This window comes from Dipodomys ordii, unplaced genomic scaffold, assembly GCF_000151885.1.
Source record: "Dipodomys ordii isolate 6190 unplaced genomic scaffold, Dord_2.0 Scaffold22, whole genome shotgun sequence".
Lineage (NCBI taxonomy): Eukaryota > Metazoa > Chordata > Mammalia > Rodentia > Heteromyidae > Dipodomys > Dipodomys ordii.
The window spans coordinates 4,727,526-4,746,815 of record NW_012267238.1 but is presented as its reverse complement, the minus strand read 5'-3'; the positions used below and the strand labels follow the sequence as shown (position 1 = coordinate 4,746,815).

The window sequence follows — 19,290 nt, the reverse complement described above, 5'->3', positions numbered from 1 at the left end:
GACACAGGCCTGTGCAGAGACCACGGCAGCCATATAGGATGCATGTGGCAGCCAAAGTGGATTCTTCACCCTGTCCAGGGATCATCGGTAGCTCATAGATCTGACCTTTGAGTGGGGTCAAACAAGTGTGTCCTGGACAAGCATTCTAGAAAGAGCATTAGCATCAAAGGTCACCAAAGATAGGAGGAACGCAGGACTGTGGCTAAGCAGCTGGGGGAAGATAGGGGAAGGAGTGGGCCAACTGAGGTGACCTAAGCTGGACTGAAGCCCATGTCTGGCTGGGAGCTGACCTGATCTGTACAGGTGGAATTAGCACAGGCCGTGTGTGTGTGTGTGTGTGACCTGATCTGTACAGGTGGAATTAGCACAGGCCGTGTGTGTGTGTGTGTGTGTGTGTGTGTGTGTGTGTGTGCGCGTGTGCGCGCGCGCGCCAGTAAAAGCCTGGGTGCTGTCCCAGAGCTTTTTTGTTCAAGGCTAGTGCTCTATCACTTGAGCTGCAGTTCTACTTTCCAATTTTTGCTGGCTAATTGAAGATAAGTATTTTACAAACTTTCCTGCCTGTGCTGGCTTTGAACTGTAATCCTTAGGTCTCACCCTCTTGAGTAGCTACGATTACAGGTTCCAAGCTCCTTTTCCTACCACATTTTATTCTATTTAAATAACAGGAAAACATTGTGGATTTGATTTTGTTCTCTATATGGAAATAGACATGTAAATAATGAGAAAATGTCAGATTATAGCTGGTTATTCACTCTTGAATTGATTTCTGGTCCTTCCAGTCACTAGTTTTTATGCCCTTGAGATTTCTCATCTACAAAAATCAGGTGAAATCTGCCAGGGGCTGGTGGCCCACCTGTACTCTTTACTACTCTGGAGAAATTAAATCATATCAAGATCTGAGATCAGGGCTGAGAAGGTGGATCAGTGGTAGAGCGCTTGCCTTGCATGCCTGAGGCCCTGGGTTCGATTCCTCAGCACCACATGAGCAAAAAGAAAAAAGCCGGAAGTGGCTCTGTGGCTCAAGTGGTAGAGCGCTAGCCTTGAGCTGAAGAGCTGAGGGACAGTGCCCAGACCCAGAGTTCAGGCCCCACAACCGGACCCCCCCCCAAAAAAAAGATCTGAGATCAGATCAGATCTTCAGATCTGAGATCTGGAAGATCATGCTTCAAAGCCAGCCCAGGCAGAAAAGGCTACAAAACTCCATCTCTCAACTAAGTGACAAAAACTAGTACTGAAGGTGTGACTCCAGTGGTAGAGGGCCAGCCAAGTAAATCAAGCAAGTAAACAAAGCAACTACAAGTCTTGAGTTCAATCATCAGTACCAGGAGAAAAAAAGAAGAAGAAGAAGATAGATGAATACCAGCTTCATTCATAGTATGTGTCCAGGAAGCATTAGCTTCTCCCGGCTTTGATGAATTGAAGGACTGAAGCAGGCCTTTGAGGTACAAATGAATAGTTGCTTTTCTAAGGAATGTGGACTTTCTACTAAGGGGTCCATGTACTATGCCAACTTATATCTTTAGCTTCTTTCTCCTGCTTACTTTGCTATATTTGAAATGTATCTTTGAAATCAGTTTCTCCAGTAGAAACTTTAAAATGCTTCAGGCTTCTTCAGGGCTTGTTCTCTGGAGCTTGAGATGTAGGTCTGGATGGGCCAATCTAGCCTGATTGGAAGGCCTGACCTCAAGGAAGTTTTCACATTTCTCTAAGACCTGAGGACCTCTAGTCTGGACACTGCTTAGAAATAAAGAGCAGTGGTGTGAGTGTGAATGCTGCCTGCCTCTCACACAGACAAGGAAGAAGCAAACGCACATCTGGGCCCTTCTTTGCCCCTAAGGCAGTTGACTGTAAGGCCGTCAGCCACACTGAAGCTCCATCACCCTGGGTGCTAGCCTCGGCAGGTGATAGAATTTTTCCACTGCTGCTTTGTGATGATTCTGAGTTCCATTTTTGAGGAAATGTCTCTGGATCTCATGGCCCAAAAAGCAGTCTCACATTTCCTCAGCCTCTGACACCTCTGAGTGTGTCTGTTACTTCTCTCTTGTGAACAGGGTGCTGAAGAACTTGCTGGACATAAAATTACAGTGTGCAAATGAAAGCTGCAGAGCCTTGAAATGTTTGTTGTGCCTGGTAAAGGAAGCCTGTAATTCACTCCCCAGCCTCCTGGCTCCATCCCCCACAGGCTGCACTTTCTCTGAGATACCCCAAGACCCCAAGACAGGGTGTGGGATTACCCCCTGTGAATGATTGGCCATAACAAAAAACTGCAACAGAACATGCAACATGTCTATAATCCCAGCTACACAGGAGGCTGAGATCTGAAGATTGCAGGTTGATGCCAGCCAGAGCAGAAAAGTCCATGAGACTCTTATCTTCAGTTAACAACCAAAAAGCCAAAAGTGGAAGTGTGGCTCAAGTGGTAGAGTAAAAACAGTTGAACCACAAAGCCAAGTGAGAGCTCTGAGCTCCACCCTGGATACAAAGAAACCAAAACAGCATTGTCAGCCTTACTTGCTTAATAAGGTTGCACCCAATATTATTTAATAATTCCTGAAATTTAGTCATGCTCTAGAATAAGAGACTTGGATTCATTTGTCTTTCTCATTAGTCATCACGCTGAGCCATGACACTTAGAATTGCAGGCCAAAGGACAGCAAGGGGAAAGACTGCATGCATTGTTAATCCATGTGCTCAGCAAGTGCTTATGGAACACCAGACCTGCTTCAAGGGGCAGCAGGGTTAAGACAGGCCACTGTGGCCCACCTCCCTGCCAGCGGTGGGTACTATTGTACTTTTTCCCTATTGACAGTCTCTATGAACAAAGTGATAATTTCTAGTGGCTTAAAGATGCAAATGTAGGGCTGGGAAGGTGGCTCAGTGGTAGAGCGCTTGCCTTGCATGCTTGAGGCCCTGGGTTCAATTCCTCAGCACCACATAAGCAAAAAGAAAAAAGCTGGAAGTGGCGCTGTGGCTCAAGTGGTAGAGCCTTGAGCTGAAGAGCTGAGGGACAGCACCCTGGCCCAGAGTTCAGGCCCCACGACCGGACCCGCCCCCCCCCAAAAAAGATGCAAATATAAATTAAATACATAAACATGAAAACCATAATTGTTGATATAAATTGTAGAGTAGGGAAGGAGTGTTATAGTGTAACCTCAGGAGCAGATATCTTTTTTCTTTGAGATGGGGTATTACTGTATAACTCAGGCTGGCCTTGAACTTGTCATCCTCTTATGATGGCTAGCTGAGGGCTAAGATTACAGGCATGCACTGTCATGACCAGCATCTTTAAGTGGATATGTTGTAGTATCTCTCTGTGTTTTCTTTGTTTTTGTTGGTTGTAGGACTTGAACTCTAGGCTGGGCACTGTCCCTCAACTCCTCAGCTCAAGGCAAGTGCTACCACTTGAGCCACAGTGCCACTTCCTGTTTTCTGGTGACTTACTGGAGATAAGAGTCTCTCACGGACTTTTCCTGCCCGGCCTGGCTTTGAACCATGATCCTAGATCTCAGCCTCCTGTGTAGCTAGGATTACAGGCGTGAGCCACCAGCACCCGGCTGCATCTTTTTTTTAATAAGTCACAGCCACCTTTTAATCTTCACAATAAAAATCAAGCAATGTGTCATTTGAAAAGTAAAAATATTTCATTTTGATGAGTTTTAGTTTCCTTCCTTCCTTCCTTCCTTCCTTCCTTCCTTCCTTCCTTCCTTCCTTCCTTCCTTCCTTCTTTTCTCCCCTCCTTTCCTTTCTTCCTTCTTTCTTTTGTCTTTTCTTTCTTGGTTTTGGTATCCTAAGAAATATTTGCCTACTCCAAGATCACAACGATTTTCTCCTGGAAGTTGTATGGTTTTGAAATTTTCATTTGGGTCTACAGTCCATTTTGAAAGAATTTTGGGGTATGATATAAGGTAATGGAAGAGATTTGTTTTCTTTTTGTATAGCTGTCTAGTTTTCCTAGAAACGGTTGTTGAAAAATTAATCATGTCCCCCATCGAATTACCTCAGAACCTTTGTCAAAAATAAATTGGCCCCTGGGCACTAGTGGCTTATGCCTGTAAACCTAGCTGCTCAGGAGTCTGAGATCTGAGGGTTACATTAGAAGCCAGTCTGAGCAGGAAAGGCCATGAGACTCTTATGTCCAGTTAACCTCCAGAAAACTGAAGTGGTACTGTGGCTCAAAATGTTAGAGTGCTAACTTTGAGCAAAAAGCTGGAGGTCAGTGCCCAGGCCCTAAGTTCAAGCCCCAGTAACTGACAAAAAAATTTTCAGAAGTAGAGCTGTGTCTCAAGTGGTAAAGTGCTAGCTTTGAACAAAGAAGCTCAGGGACAGCACCCAGACCTGGAGTTCCAGCCTTAGGATTGAGGTGCGCACACCAGCATGTGCACGCATGTGTGCACACACACACTCTCTCAAAAATAAACTGGTCTTATAAGTAGAAGCAGAGCCTCTTGCAGTACCAACCAGCTTCCTGATGTGAATACTCTTATAAGACTGCCAGTAGTTTGATAACCAGCTCACCAAATTCCTGAGCACTTAATCATCAACTTTATAAGCCAGTATGAGTCAACTTCAGCACACTGCTCAGTACAAAGATCTGGACTATTTTCTGTTCATACATTCCTGTGTCTAACTTTGTGCTAGTCACACAGTTGGTTATTGTAAGCTTTGTTAAGTCTTCAAATCAGGCAATGTAAATCTTCAGATTTTATTTCTCTTTCTCTAAATTGTTCTGACATTTTATTTTTTATTTTGTTGTACACTCTAAGATCAATGTGGCTTTTTGTTGTTGTTTTGATTTGATTTTTGGTTTTGGTTAGTCAGACAGAGTTTTGCTATTTAACCCAGGTAATCCTTGGCTTAAATTCATAATCCTTCTGCCTCAACCTCCTGAGTACAGGGATTATAGGCCTGCACTACTATACCTGGTTTAGCTTGCCATTCTCTACTTGCCATTCTCTTTGAAAACAAATAGGAGATTGTTTAGAAGTAATTGGTCAACTTCTAGATAATTGCAATCTTAACACTGTTGAATCTCCCTAGTTATAAACATGATATATCTATTTATTTATGTTTCTCCAATATATTATTATGTAGTTTTATATTTTATATAGTTTTCAGGATATTGAAACACAAGGCATTGCTCTTTTTTTTTGTCTTGTATATCTTATTGTTACAATGGGTCAACCTGTATCCCTATTTAAACATTTTGTTTTTTCCCTTCTCCTCCCCAAATTAGAGAAGTGTATATACAAGAGGCAAGGCACTGGAATCAAATACAGTGAGAACAGGGGTTATACTGTTGGGGAGGAACATCCAAAGAAACAAAAAAAATCACATAGTATATTATAAATACGTTAGAAACAATAGCAAGAAAGAAAAACAAATGTGCCTCTATCTTGGGGTTAATTTCACAACATCATCTCATATGGTCATACGTACATAGCTTTTGACCTTTTCTTTTTTTTTTTCCTTTTTGACCTTTTCTTTCATTAAATTCCTAAGTATTTTATTCTGTGTAATGATAGAACCCATTGATCCTTTTAAGTTTTTACTTTATTATTGCTAGTACATTCTATGGAAATATAAATGATTTTTGTATGTTGCTCTGATATCCAGCCACCTTGATAAATGCACTCAGTGTTCTAGTAACTTTGTTTAGATCCTCGAAGAATTAAACTGTTTCATCATTTTAGCAGTTGTAATTTTCAGCTGTAGATGAATGAGTCTACACATACTGTAAGACTGCTACCCAGGCCCACAACGGCTCTGATTCAGCCTATGAGTAGACTTAAATGACAGCTATATTCTGCCATTTCCTTAATGAGGGGACCTAAGTCCTAACTCCTGTCAATGCCAACTCTTATTCAGAGAGAGAAATAGAGAGGGAGAGAGACAGTTTTCCATAATTTATTTTAGAATATTTCCATCTGTGCTGTACATGTGTTTATCGGATATTAATAGACGAGAAGAATAATCCTTCCTGGCTAGAACACTGACATGTCTATATGTTTTTCTTTTCTCCCTCTCACAATACCAGCTGAAATACCCATGCAGGCATATAGATGGATATAGATGCATAGATCCCCAATCCACCCATTTCTGGCCAGAGGAAGCAATCTTCTCTCTTCTGAAGGGAAAAGAAGGTTCTCTAAGCTACCTGCAACCCTACAGATTCTTTACTTTTTTTTCTTTCCTGGTCCTGGGGTTTGAACTCAGGTCCTGGGCTCTGTCCCTGAGCCTCCTTGTCCTCAAGGCTAGCACTGTACCACTTGAACCACAGTGCCACTTCCAGCTTTTACTATGATTAGTTGGAGATAAGAGTTTCACAGACTTTCTTGCCCAGGCTGCCTTTGAACCACAATCCTCAGATCTTACCCTCCTAGTTAGCTAGGATTACAAGTGTGAGCCACCAGCACCCAGCTGTTCTTTACGTTAAAAAATATTTTATTTTATTTTTGAATTAGCATACATCTATAGTATGACGTTTGACTCTGATATTTCTTTTTTGTTTTCTTTTAGTGCTGGTCCTGGGGCTTGAACTCAGGACATGGGTACTGTTCCTGCACTTTTTTGTTCAAAGCTAGTGCTCTTACACTTGAGCCACAGCTCCACTCTGGCATTTTGGTGGTTAATTGGAGATAAGAGTCTCATAGACTTTCATACCTGGGCTGGCTTCAAACTGCAGTCCTCACATCTCAGCCTCCTAAGTAGCTAGGATTACAGGCCTAAGCCATTGTTGCCTGACACATTGTGATATTTCTAGATGAGCACACAGTGCGCTATAAACAAACCCAGCTCCTTCACCAAATTCCCATTTCTTCCACCTTCCAACTCCCTTTTCAAAAAAGCATTTGAGGACTTTGTTATCCTGTCTATAGATGGATGGAAGGATGGATCATGTCCTTCCACTTTTCATTGCTCCTCAGTATACCCTCCCTTCTGCCTCTCCCATCCTCTCCTAGATAGCAGAGTGGTTTTTTAAGCCTATAGATCCTACTTCCTTTAACCACATCTTGACAATAATTTGGCACCTGACAGTGTCCTCTAATGACTGCCATCAAGTTCACAACGGAGTCTGCTTTCTTTCACTGAGGACAGTTTAATATCACAAATCCAGACAAGCTTTTTGAACATAGCTTTGACATGTTTCCATGACAACATAAATTACTTAGAAGTCTGTAGGAAGGTTTTAGACCATTAAGACTTAAAAGCACCATCGTTTTCTTTCATAATGCAGTTGAGAAATGTTGAAAATTTTTATTGTGTAGAGGATAGGGAAAAAATTTGATTTCCCAAGGACCTCGATACATAATAAATAAACCTAGGGCTTATGGGAAGAGAAATGAAATTTTTATATGATTGTAATCCATTATTCCAAGTCTCTACTTTTGTCAAGAAGTGATCTGTACCAATTAACACTTGTAGCTATTCTTTTATTGTTCTTTTTTGGGGGGGCTGGCTGGGAGTGGAACTGAAGCTGGGGCTTGGGCTCAGGGACTCCTGCTGGAGCTCTACCACGCAAGCCACAGCCCTTGCTGGAGCAGCTCTATTCTTCACAGCAGTAGAACTGGTTCATTGTGCAATTCTTTCTTTGTTTCTTGTAAATGTCAGCCTTTTTCACATTAGAATTGAAAGAATGGTTTCCACTATTCTTCCACAAGTCTTTCTTTCCAAGGCCAAACCATCTCTCGAGCTGAGTCCCTCATGCCTCCCCTTCTCCCCCTCCTAGGACCTGGCTTGTCAATAACTGGCTCTTTCCCGCTGCAATTGCTCCTCCAGCCATAGGAGGAGGACTTCAGTACATCATCAGCTATCTTCAGAGGTACAGACACTGGCTTCTAGTTAAATAGGGAGAATTGGGGGCAGGGAGGAGAAAGGTATGCAGAGGTATGTCACAGGTACCACCTGGCTGACCTTAGCTCAGTCTTTGTCCCTGGAGTAGTTCTAGAAAAGTTTTCACTTTATTATTGGGACAGAACAGGAACAAAGTGGTCTGAATTGGTGGCTATTTAAGATAAGAAGACAGCTCTTCCTCTCTCTGTTCGTTTCTAGCTCTCTGCTCTTTCCCTTTCTAGCTCTTTTCTCTCTCTTTCCTTTCTTTCCTCTTTCCTCTCTTTCCCAGCCACCTGGAGTGCCAACCTTGCCTGGTCCCAGCAGGTCTACCGAATAAACCTACCCCTTACCTGAATACCACGTGCGTGCTGGTGCAGTTCTTACTCAGCTCTACCTCTCTTTTTAAAAACTTAACAAAAAATAACAATATTAAGATAAGAAGACATTGCCTCTTTGAAGGGCAATTTGCTTTCTACACAAAATGATTATCAAAAATCATCACTTCTTCCTACAGACAGGTTGCAAAAGCACTGCAGCAGAAAGTAGCTCATATAAAGGGTACAGATGCAAAGTTGGAAGATTTATTTTAGTTGATTACTAGGATTGCAAAAGCATCTTTTAAGTTGCCTATTATGTTTCTATCTAACAGCCAGGGCTCTAGAGGCTGAAGCTGTAGACATATTCATGGAGGGGATCTGCTATACATTTTTCTTGAATAAACACCTGTAATGCAGCCTAATACATTTCTGATAAAGTTATCTCCCATGGACTTTGTCATACTGACAGAAAAATCCATAACCTTCACCTGGATTCTGTGACTAGCACTCCTGTAAATCCTTCACAAACAGCTGAGAATTGATGCAGCATGGTCTAGAGCAGAGATATAATCCAGGTTTATCTCTTTCCAGGAATATATTGTCTCTGTTCTGGCCCAGGTTCCCTGCATCTCCTTACCACATTAAGCTGTCTACACTTCACTGAGCCTAGAATGTTCTATGTTCAAGTCATTGTTCTGTGATAACCTTTTCCTTTCTTTATGATCTGGTGTGGCCCCAAGGTGGTGCCTCTTTATCAGCTTGGTTCACAGGCTTTGGGCTTTGCCACTTTGTAAGTATCCGTCTGTCTCCCCTTCCTTGAATGCTGGAGAAGATAGGTTGACAGGGAAGACTAGATAATTTGGTCCAGTGATAGGCCTGAGCTGAACCCCAAATGTAACCTTGAAGCTAAGAGGAGGGTCTCTTAGTGGGTTCTCTCCACCTAAGAGCCATCTCTGCTAGAGAACTCCAAGGAGCAGAAGGGCAAAACGTAAGTGTTGCCAGGTTCCAGGGGCTCATGCTTATAATCCTAGCAATCCAGGAGACTGAAATTTGATGATACATTTTGAAGCCAGCAAATCTGAGACACTTATCTCCAAATAATCAGCAAAAAAGCTGAAAGTGGAGGTATAGCTCAGGTGGTAGAGTTCCAACCTTGAGTGATAAAACTAGCTTTATCAGCTGACAGCATCAGTGCTAGCCTTATTTGACAAATGAAACTAGGGCTCCAAGCAGGAGGCCTGCTTACCAGCTAGAGGCAGACGCCCTCAAATCACTATGTAGTCCAAGCTGTGTCCAGAGGCCCCAGATAGCACACAGGCCTGAGCAAGGCCTCCAGAGCCCAGGAGCTTCCATACTGAGTCTCATGCCCTTACCCAGAGGAACGCTTTAGGCCTCCAGCTATACCTACATTCATTTTACCCAAAGTCAAATATTGTCAACTATCAATTGCCTGGCTCTATGTCAGGTTAGAAACAGCTGATTAGAAACCAAAACTACACCAAGACTCAAAAAAAAAAAAAAAGGTGGGAGGGACAGCAAATGAGGATGATGTCAGGGCCAGGGCAATTGTCACTCAAACCTAATCACTTAAAGGCTCTCCTACACCTGCACTTATCAATGCAAGTCCTAGTTGTGATGTCCATATGATAGCAGAACATGTGGTTTACTTAAGATGTGAACTCAAAGTGATTGGGTTGTTAAAGTTCTGGCACTATAAGAAGAAATGTTTCTGCTATTCAATGAGAGAAATGATCCTTAAGACTCTGGACAACAGAGATTGTGCATTATGAAGAAGGGAAAAGAGCTGGCCATTGTTCATAGGCCACAATGTGTGCCTGTGCTGTGTCACTTCCAACTCTTTTTTTTTTTTTAATTTTTGGTTGGTCACAGGGCTTGAACTCTAGGCCTGGGCACTGTCCCTGAGCTCTAAAGCTCAAGGTGAATGCTCTACCACTTGAGCCACCATGCCACTTCCAGTTTTCTGGTGATTAGAGATAAGAATCTCACGGACTTTCCTGCCGAGGATGGCTTTGAACCATGATCCTCAGATCTCAGCCTTCTGAGTAGCTAGGATTAGAGTCATGAGCCACCAGCGCCCAGCACTTCCAACTCTTTTTTTTTAATTTTTAATTTTTTAATTTTAATTTTTATTTTTTGTGAACATACTGTACAGAGGGGTTACAATTACATGGGCAAGATAATGCATACATTTCTTTTTTTTTTTTTTTTGTCAGTCGTGGGGCTTGAACTCTGGGCCTGGGCGCTGTCCCTCAGCTCTTCAGCTCAAAGCGAGCGCTCTACCACTTGAGCTACAGCGCCACTTCCGGTCTTCTGGTGGTTTAGTGGAGATAGGAGTCTCACGGTCTCTCCTGCCCGGGCTGGCTTTGAACCACAATCCTCAGATCTCACCTCCTGAGTAGCTAGGATTACAGGCGTGAGCCACTAGCACCCGGCTAATGCATACATTTCTTATCAAGCATTGCAGCCTCCTCCTTTGTTTACCCTTCACATCCCTTCCCAGCCTCCCCCCCCCACTTAATCCTCCCCCCCACCAACGTTGTAAAGCTCGTTTTCAACATGACAACTTGTACTTCTCATTGTTGCAACAGGTCCACCTGTATCCGTAAATGACTTGTTTTTCCCCATCTCCTCCACAAATTATACCAACATCAAATATAGTGAAAGCAAGGGTTATACTGTGGGGGAGGGACATACAAAGCAACAAAGAAATAATCTTATAAATGCCACTTCCAACTCTTATACCAGTAATCCCAGCCAATCCGGCAGCTGAGATAGGAGGATTGTGGTTTGAAACCGGCCTAGGCAGGAAAGTCTGTGAGAATCTTATCTCCAATTAATCAGAAGAGCCAGAAGTGAGGTGTGGCTCAAGAGGTAGAGCATCAGCCTTAAGCAAAAAAAAAAAAAAAAAGGGACAGACAGCACTCAAGCCCTGAGTCTAAGCCCCAGTACTGGCACAAAAACAACAATAAAAAAGAAAAGTTGAACTCTTTTTTTTTTTTTTTTTTGGTCCAGTTGTGGGGCCTGAACTCTGGGCCTGAGTGCTGTCCCTCAGCTCTTCAGCTCAAGGCTAGCACTCTACCACTTGAGCCACAGCGCCACTTCCGGCTTTTTTTTTCTTTTTGCTTATATGGTGCTGAGGAATCGAACCCAGGGCCTCAGGCACCCAAGGCAAGCGCTCTACCACTGAGCCAACTTCCCAGCCCCAAAAGTTGAACTCTTTAACCTTGCACTTATCAGGCACCTGATATTTGTGTGACTCATAAATGACTGCCCGGCCTGGGGTTTTCAGCCTCATTTTGGAAACTGGGCAAACAAGGCCTAAAGATGAGAATTGCCTACCCATGACCTTATAGTGTCACAGAGCAGAGAGGGACCCTGAGTGTTCGCTCTGTGTGTTTTACCTGGGGCTCTACTGCTGTTGCCGTAACCTGGGTAGACTTGTCTGTGTTCAGGATGACAGGATGCTAAGTGGCCATGCTTTGACCAGTGCCCTACGCACTAATCTGGAGCCTGCAGCGTGTGCACCAGCGGCAGGAGTGTTGTTTGCAGTTATTTGATGTCTCGTATCGCTTCTGCTTTCCTTGACTGACAGAAATGAATTCAGAGCGTGGACAGACGTCAAGCCTGTGAAACCAATCAAAGCCAAGCCCCAGTACAAGCCCCCAGATGACAAGATGGCTCATGAGACCAGCTACAGTGCCCAGTTCAAAGGAGAGGTCAATAAACCCACTGCAGCTGACAATAAGATCATCGATCGCAGAAGAATACGTAGCCTTTATAGTGAACCTTTCAAGGAACCCCCAAAGGTAAGAGGTGGTTTTTCTGGGGGAGGTCCATAGCACAGCCTACACTGGAGGGTAGGCTGAAGCAGAGAGTGGGAGTGGGGCCACCTGCCCCCCACCCACCACCAGCAGCTCCTGTCAAATAACTCCTTTCCTCTTTAGCATCAACTGTAACCTTTGTTAAATTCAAATGAAACCGTCCAAAGCTATATCATCTAAAATAAAAACAGCTTAAAGGCTGGCAAATTTCCAGAGAACTACTATCTGTGTTTAAGAAATCTAGAGAGGAAAAAAAATGGCAGATCTTACCAAACCCTGAATCCCTTTGTCTTAAAAGAGCTGTTCTTCTGCTCCTAACTGGTTACAGGGTGGCAGGCCCTCTCATCTGGCTTCTCTCCCCTCCAGCCCTGGCTCTGTATCCTTCTCCATCCCAATCTAGCCACCAGACCCTGGTTCCCTTCCTTCCTCAGTCCCTGAACACACCCACTCTTGCTCATTCTTTCCTTGATAAAACACCCACCAGCAAGCAGCGTGCTGACTGTTAAGACACACCGGACCTATCTGCTACAAGATGTGCTGCTAAGCTGGGTGTGATAGCTCATGCTTGTAATCCTATCTACTTGGGAGGCTGAGCTTGGTAGGATCAAGGTTCGAGGCCAACTCAGGCAAAATCTTCTTGAGGCTTCACCTACTGAGGTGAAGCCTCCCTCACTGCGTGTGGCAGTTCATACCTGTTCTCCTAGCTATACAGGAAGTATACCATGGCATCCAACAACCGAAACAAGGCCCCTCTCACATGAATCCTGGACTTCATGAGTGGTTGAAGGTCTACTCCTATTGCCTCTTCAGTACCAGACTGGAAAATGGGGCCCCACCCTCTGTGGCAGAGGGCAGAGAGCATTGCAGAGGTGACCCAGGCCTCTCCCCATTTTATGGACTACAGTAAACTCTGTGCCTGAATTGAATGAGGTAACAAGGTAGAGGGATAACAGGGATAACACTGTCAAGGGTACTCCAGGGGGAGACTGGCAGAGTAGGGAGCCCATGTAGCTGGTGTTACCATAGAGTGACCCGGGAGCACAGATAAGAGGAGCCAAATTTGTCTATGTTGCTCTCCCTCAGCATCAAATGCTGCCTTGAGTGAGATCCTTGCATTAACACTTCTGTCTTTTCTCCCTGTCCCACCCACTCCCTTTGTGTTCCTATATTTGTGCTCTGTCTGTCTGTCTCTCCAAGCAGGTGGAGAAGCCTAGTGTTCAGAGTTCCAAACCAAAAAAGACCTCAGCGAGCCATAAGCCCCCGAGGAAGGCCAAAGACAAACAGGTGGTGTCAGGCCAGGCCGCCAAGAAAAAGAGTGCAGAGGGTGCTGTCGCCGCCAAACCCGATGATAAGGAGCAAAGTAAAGAGATGAGCAATAAACTGGCTGAGGCTAAAGAGTAAATGTCACCGCACTTTCCTTTTATTCCTCCCTCTCCCTCCCCCCTCCCCTCTCTCTCTCTCTCTTTCTTCTTTCCCTCTCAACAACAAAAAAAGGCCACAAAATTAATTAGAGACTTCCCAGCTGCCTTGTGCCTAAGTGTCCTGGGACCTCTTGGCTGGCTTCTTGTGTGGAGAGATCCTATTTCACAGACCCTATTTCTTCTGTGGGTGGCCCTGTGGCCAGCCCAGGGACCCAGGCTCACTGGCTGTGCCCTCGCTGCTGAGCTGGCAGAGGACAGGACTTCCCTGGCCACCAAGCACACCTCCTGCTAGAGCTTGGCTGCGCCTGCTCTCGGCCCTGTCCTCTTGCTCCTCCCGAAGTCTGTGTCACTGCTGGATTTTGAACTTTAGATAAATGTTTGGGTGTTGTTGTTTTTTTTTAATTCCCAGAGTTCCAAAGATGATCTGGGACTATGGAAGCTCAGCTTAAGCTTCAGCAGTTGAACATATTTATGGAAATTCTAAAGACAAAAACAAACAACAATAACCTTGGCCTTAATATCAATGAAATGGACCTGTTTCCAACTTTAAGTCCTCTTCTAGAATCTTCTGTTAGGAGTGTGCCTGTGCTTCATTTCCTGTCGGTAGGCTTTGAACTGTATACTGAGTAATAGGTAGGCTGCTGGTGGTTGAGGCCACACAAGAAGGGACTGAAAGAAGAAGGTGCTGTACATGCCTTAGGAAGGTCCCAAGCATGGGAGTCTGCTTTCCTCCATCTGTGCTTGCACATCATCAATGTGGCCGAGCAACTGGCTAAGGTAACCAGGGAGGAAGGTCAGGTGTAGTGGACTTCTTGTTTCTGAGATGCCTAGGTGAAAAGTGTGACAGTGCTTCCTCCCTAAGTCACTCTTGCTTCTGCTCCATGAGAGACCAGCATGCTCAACTTCTGGTTGGCATTTCTGTGATGGAGGTGTGGGCTCTGAGTGTGCCCTGCTAAGGAATTAGCTAGTATCTCTTGCTGTACTCGTGTGTGTGTGTATGTGTGTGTGTGTGTGTGTGTGTGTGTGTGTGTGTGGCCAAAGTCCACAGGACAAGCAAGTGCCACCTGGGCTGTGCTAGACTTGTAGGAATTAATTAGTCAGGGAATTGTGTGATGACACCTACCCCCCAGGGCTTGTGAGGGAACCCAAAATGTCTACCAGAAATATTTTGTGAGCATGTGGATCACTCGACACCCTGTATTGCCCCTGTCTTGTGCAGCATTCTGAGCTGCAGAAGCCTTTCCTGGAGGCTTCTGAGGTATGGCGCTCATGAGGTATGGAGGGTCCCATACCTCAAACATCCCTTCAAGCCCTTTTGGCTTGGGAGAAGACAGCTCTTTCTCCAAATATCCAATGATCTGTTTACACTATTTTCTTCATCGTCACCTTGGGGCTGATTGAAAGTCTGCAAATTAATTCACTATGTGCATGGAAGGCCCTTGTTTAACAATAGAAAAACTAGAACGAAGCTGGAGAAGGAAGTCTTGGTGCAAATGGTGCTTGTCTGGAGATGCCTAGAGTTGTTCTGCTTGGGGCTACTTGTTAGCCCATTGTAACATTGGCCAGAAAAGTCTATCCAGAGAATCTGCCAATGTATGGTTGCTCCTCCAACTGTCATGTTAGTCACATGGGCTCACACGAACCATGGCTTTGATTTCCCTGATTTGCAGATGCAGTGAATCAGGGTTTATAGTACCCAGGGGAATCACTCTTTCAGCATTCTCATACTGGATGTCTTGTTCCAGGCACAGTGCTAGACTGGACAAGTAGCATAAAGAAATCTTTCTCAACACAGACAGGCAGACGCACATGATATCACCACATGTATATGTGCTCTGACTGAATCCAGTTGGTATGTCCAAAGCTCCAGAGGCTTTCTACCTACCTTTCAGCCCCAGGGCTCTGTTTCCTACCCTGCCCTGCCTGAGACTTTAGGTGATCTGTATAGTGTCTTTTTCAAGCTGTTAATGAACCCCTTCTTTTTCACATACTCGCTGCCATTCACTTTGACTCTTGAATGTGTGTCACTTCACTGGCAAGAAACTTCCTTTGATTTCTACTGTTTACAAATAAAACTCAGCCAGTCTCGTTCTGTTTCCCAAACCTACTGAACGAAATGGATCTTGGTTCCTCAAGCAGTGTTCAGTGTTGCCTTTGTGAAGGTGACCAAGCTTCCTATGCCCGTCCCTCATTCTGTACATTTCCCTGGGGTTCCGTGCACTCTCCTGGCCAGAAGGCTGGGTTGGAGTCTTTCCCATTGTCTGCTTGGCCTGCCTGCAAAAATCCCACCAAAGCTGTGCACTGTTTTCCTCAGCTTTCAGTATACGCTGCCTGGGTTCCCACCCAGCCCCTGTAGCTGTGCCTCACTGAGCAGACAAGAAGTGTCTAATTCTGATTTTGTGGCCTAGGTTTTGTTGCATAACCACAGATGTCTATGTAATGTGTAGCGCACACCTCTCTTGGTGCTATTTCATTCCTGCTGTTAGTAAGAGAATGATAAAAAAAAAATTCATGTATAGCCAATTGATTGTGACGTGCTTGTGGTCTGTGCTTGCTCAGTAAAAACAACCCAACCGTTTTTCCAATATAAATAAATGCTAAAGACGAACACCACTTTCTTGATCTTATTTCCTTGGTGAGGCCCAGCTGAGTAGGTGAAGGAACTAGCCTTTGGCATTTGATCCGTTCTCTACAAGATGAGCTGTGCCCAGCACTGGGCCTGGGCTTCTCCAGAATGCAGCTTGACTCTTTTAGATTGCCTCTCAGATACTGATTGCAAGCAGTCAGAGCTAAGTGTTGGGAAAATCGAAGATGGACCGGGAGATTGACTGACCAACAAGGTAGTGTAATGTTTTAATCTCATGTTGCCAGACTAGTGATGGCCGCCTTGCCATGCTAGGAGGCTGAGCTCATCTCTCCCCTCCCTGTGGCTGGTGGCAGTGTCAATTCTGGCTTTTTCTACATGCGGAGACAGTGAAGATCCTTTAACCTATGATCATGTTGGAAGATTCACCTTCAGGGGCTGGCTGGCTCACTGGGTGGAGTCTGAAGTGTACAGTCGTGAGTGTCTATGGGGGTGCCGAAACAACCATGAGAGGCTCAGACCTGGGTCAAGCAGGCTGGGGAGTTGGGCATCTGATGCAGCACAGGTTTATCCTGGGGCACCTTGGAGGGTGGGTGGCAGGATATAGTAGTCTAGGCAATGGCCTATAGGCAAGCAGGTCCAGAAATGGGGAAATAGGGGGCTGGGGCAGAACCTAAGGCCAGAGCTATTTGATTGTTTTGGTATCCTCCTAGTGAAGTTGGGGGCAGACGTCTGTGCTCTTCGTTTTCTCTACTATGTGTTGATTGGATACCTATTGTGTGCCAGGCCCTGTTCTGGGCACTGGGGAAACCAGGATGACTGAGACAACCCACCTCTGATCTCAGGGGGGCCATAAAGGAGGAGTCCATTCTAGCTGGTTCCATGGATCAGGAAGGACTTCAGCCAATGGGTAGGTGTTGCCCAGGTGAAGAGAACTGAACCCCCACTCCCACCCCAGCATGCCATGCAGAGAGATCTGCCCAAGCAGAGATGTGGAGGGGTAGTTTGCACGTGGGGTCAGGGCAAAAGCCAGAGAGTGGCAGCACTCGATGGTAGAAAGGCCTGGTGTCAGGCGGTTGGGTGGCTGCTGACTGGGGTTTCCATTCCATCGCTCCCATTGCAACATGCCCTGCATGCCCTCCGTGCTTCTCACCTTACCATGCCATGCCTCAGGTCTGCTCCTGTTCTAGGCTCAGAGCCCTAGGGCGAGACTTTTATTCTGTGGCTAGCCCTGGCTCTGAGTTGGGGGGAGGGCCTGTGGAGGGGGAGGCAAGACTCAACGAAGAGTAATATTTTTTAACTATATATTTGTTTTCCAGATGAATAGGAAATGTTCCATCCACCTGTCTATTTTTATATGAGGCAGAAATCTAAAACTGTTCAATAAGTAAAGCAAATGTATTAAACCCTGTTCGCTCAGTTTTGACCAGTTAAGGGAGATACAAAGCAGGGATCGAGAGATGGTGAAAAAGACAGGAGAAAAACAGACAGGTAGAAACATAAGCAGGCAGGAAGGAGAAAAGTATATGAAGACACTGAAAATAATCTAAGAAAATGAGAAAAAATAAGATAACTCAAAAGGATAGGGGTGAAAAATAGGCACCAGAGCTGGGACCAGGTGGTTTATACTACTCTGGAAGTGGAGATCTAGAGAATCACAGTTCAAACCCAGCTGTGAAGCAGCAAAGTACTTGAGATTCCATCCCCAAAATAACAAGCAAAAGGCTTGACTGGAGGCATGGCTCAAGTGGTAGAGCACCCACTAAGAAAGCAAGTATGAAGCCCTGAGGATGGGGATGAGAGTGAGAACAGAAAGAGAAAGGAAGCTGGGTGCCAGTGGCTCATGCCTGTAACCCTAGCTACTCAGGAGGCTGGGATCTGAGGATCACAGTTCAAAGCCAGCCCCGGCAGGAAAGTCTGTGAAACGTTTATCTCCGATGAACCACCAGAAAACCAGAAGTGGCGCTGTGGCTCAAGTGGTAGAGCACTTGCCATGAGCTAAAGACCTCAGGGACAGCACCCAAGCCCAGAGTTCAAGACCCACAACCGACCAAAAACAAAAAACAAAAAAAGAAAGAAGGAAAGGAAGGAAGGAAGGAAGATAGGTCTGTGAGATAGGACTTAAGCACTGCTTCTCATAGATCTAGGCAGTTCAGAGTCCTACCTCTCCCAGCCTTCGTTTCCTCTGGAGATGGGGATAGTAAACTCAGAGAAGCAGAGTGGATGCCCTGGCATGACAGTGCAAGGGACCCTATGGCAGACACCAGAAATGTTGCTTTAGGCCCTGCCCTTTCTAGTGCCTGAAAGCTGTGTGTTCATTTTCTTGCTTATAGATATGCAGTTAACAACAAGCTTGTTACACATAAGGGTTGATTGAGGCAAATGCTCTAAAAAAATATACTTTCTAAAGAATTCCAGCTAGTGAGTTACCTTGAGTCCACAGATTGAATAACGTTCTGATCATTTCTACTTATTGCTCGCTTGAGAAGCTTTTCTTTCTATGAAAGCTGTGGCATAGGGGCTTGACCCATGTAACAAATGGAAAGGAAGCTTGACAGGAGGGGCTCTCGGAAGATGGAGGAAGGATGGAAACCCAGGCCTCCACTCCACTACCTGGGCTACTTTACCCCTCCCCTGAAGGAGGAGCCTGAGATGAGTGGTTTCAACAAGTGAAATATTAAATAAAAACAACCCCCTCCTTCACTCCTCCCCACCACAACCCCACAAGGCCCCACTCTTGCTGGGCCATGCCATGCCCTGCAACAGGCTTCTTTGCAATAGATTCTACAAATCTTGAAATCCATGTACAAATGGAGGGAAAATAAGAATTGGATCAGGTCCTTGCAAACCATTAGCTCAAACATTTTGACTCAGCTGCCCAATCATCTCACCCCAAAATTAACTAACTGGATAGCTGGAATGCATGATTTTTTTTAAATTAGCTGAGCAAGGAGGGATTTTATTGTAACATTTCCACTCAGAAATGTTTCTGCTTAAGAAACATACTTGTCAGTTAGTGGCTTACACCTGTAATTCTAGCTACTCAGGAGGCTGAGATATGATGATCACCGTTGAAGCTATCCCTGACAGAAAAGTCTATGGGATTCTTATCTCCCATTAATCACCAAAAAGCCAAAAGTGAAGCTGTTGCAAAGTGGTAGAATACCAGCCTTGAGCACAAAAGCTCAGGAACAAGATAAAATTTTATTCCCAATACCTGGAATAGGATCACCATCCATTTAGTGCTTTTGATTTTGAACAGTACAATTGAGCTTCAATTTGTTCCTGTCCTCACA

General features: G+C 44.9%; 1 protein-coding gene across 1 annotated transcript in view; it reads left to right on the top strand.

Moving 5' to 3' along the window:
* Map6 (microtubule-associated protein 6) overlaps window positions 1-19,290 on the top strand; it is a 68,008-nt gene that overhangs the window by 34,174 nt on the left and 14,544 nt on the right. Inside the window, exons 4-5 of the mRNA XM_013013967.1 lie at window positions 11,761-11,974; window positions 13,190-13,386. Coding sequence (XP_012869421.1) covers window positions 11,761-11,974; window positions 13,190-13,386 — 411 coding nt within the window. The remainder of the gene's footprint in view (window positions 1-11,760; window positions 11,975-13,189; window positions 13,387-19,290) is intronic.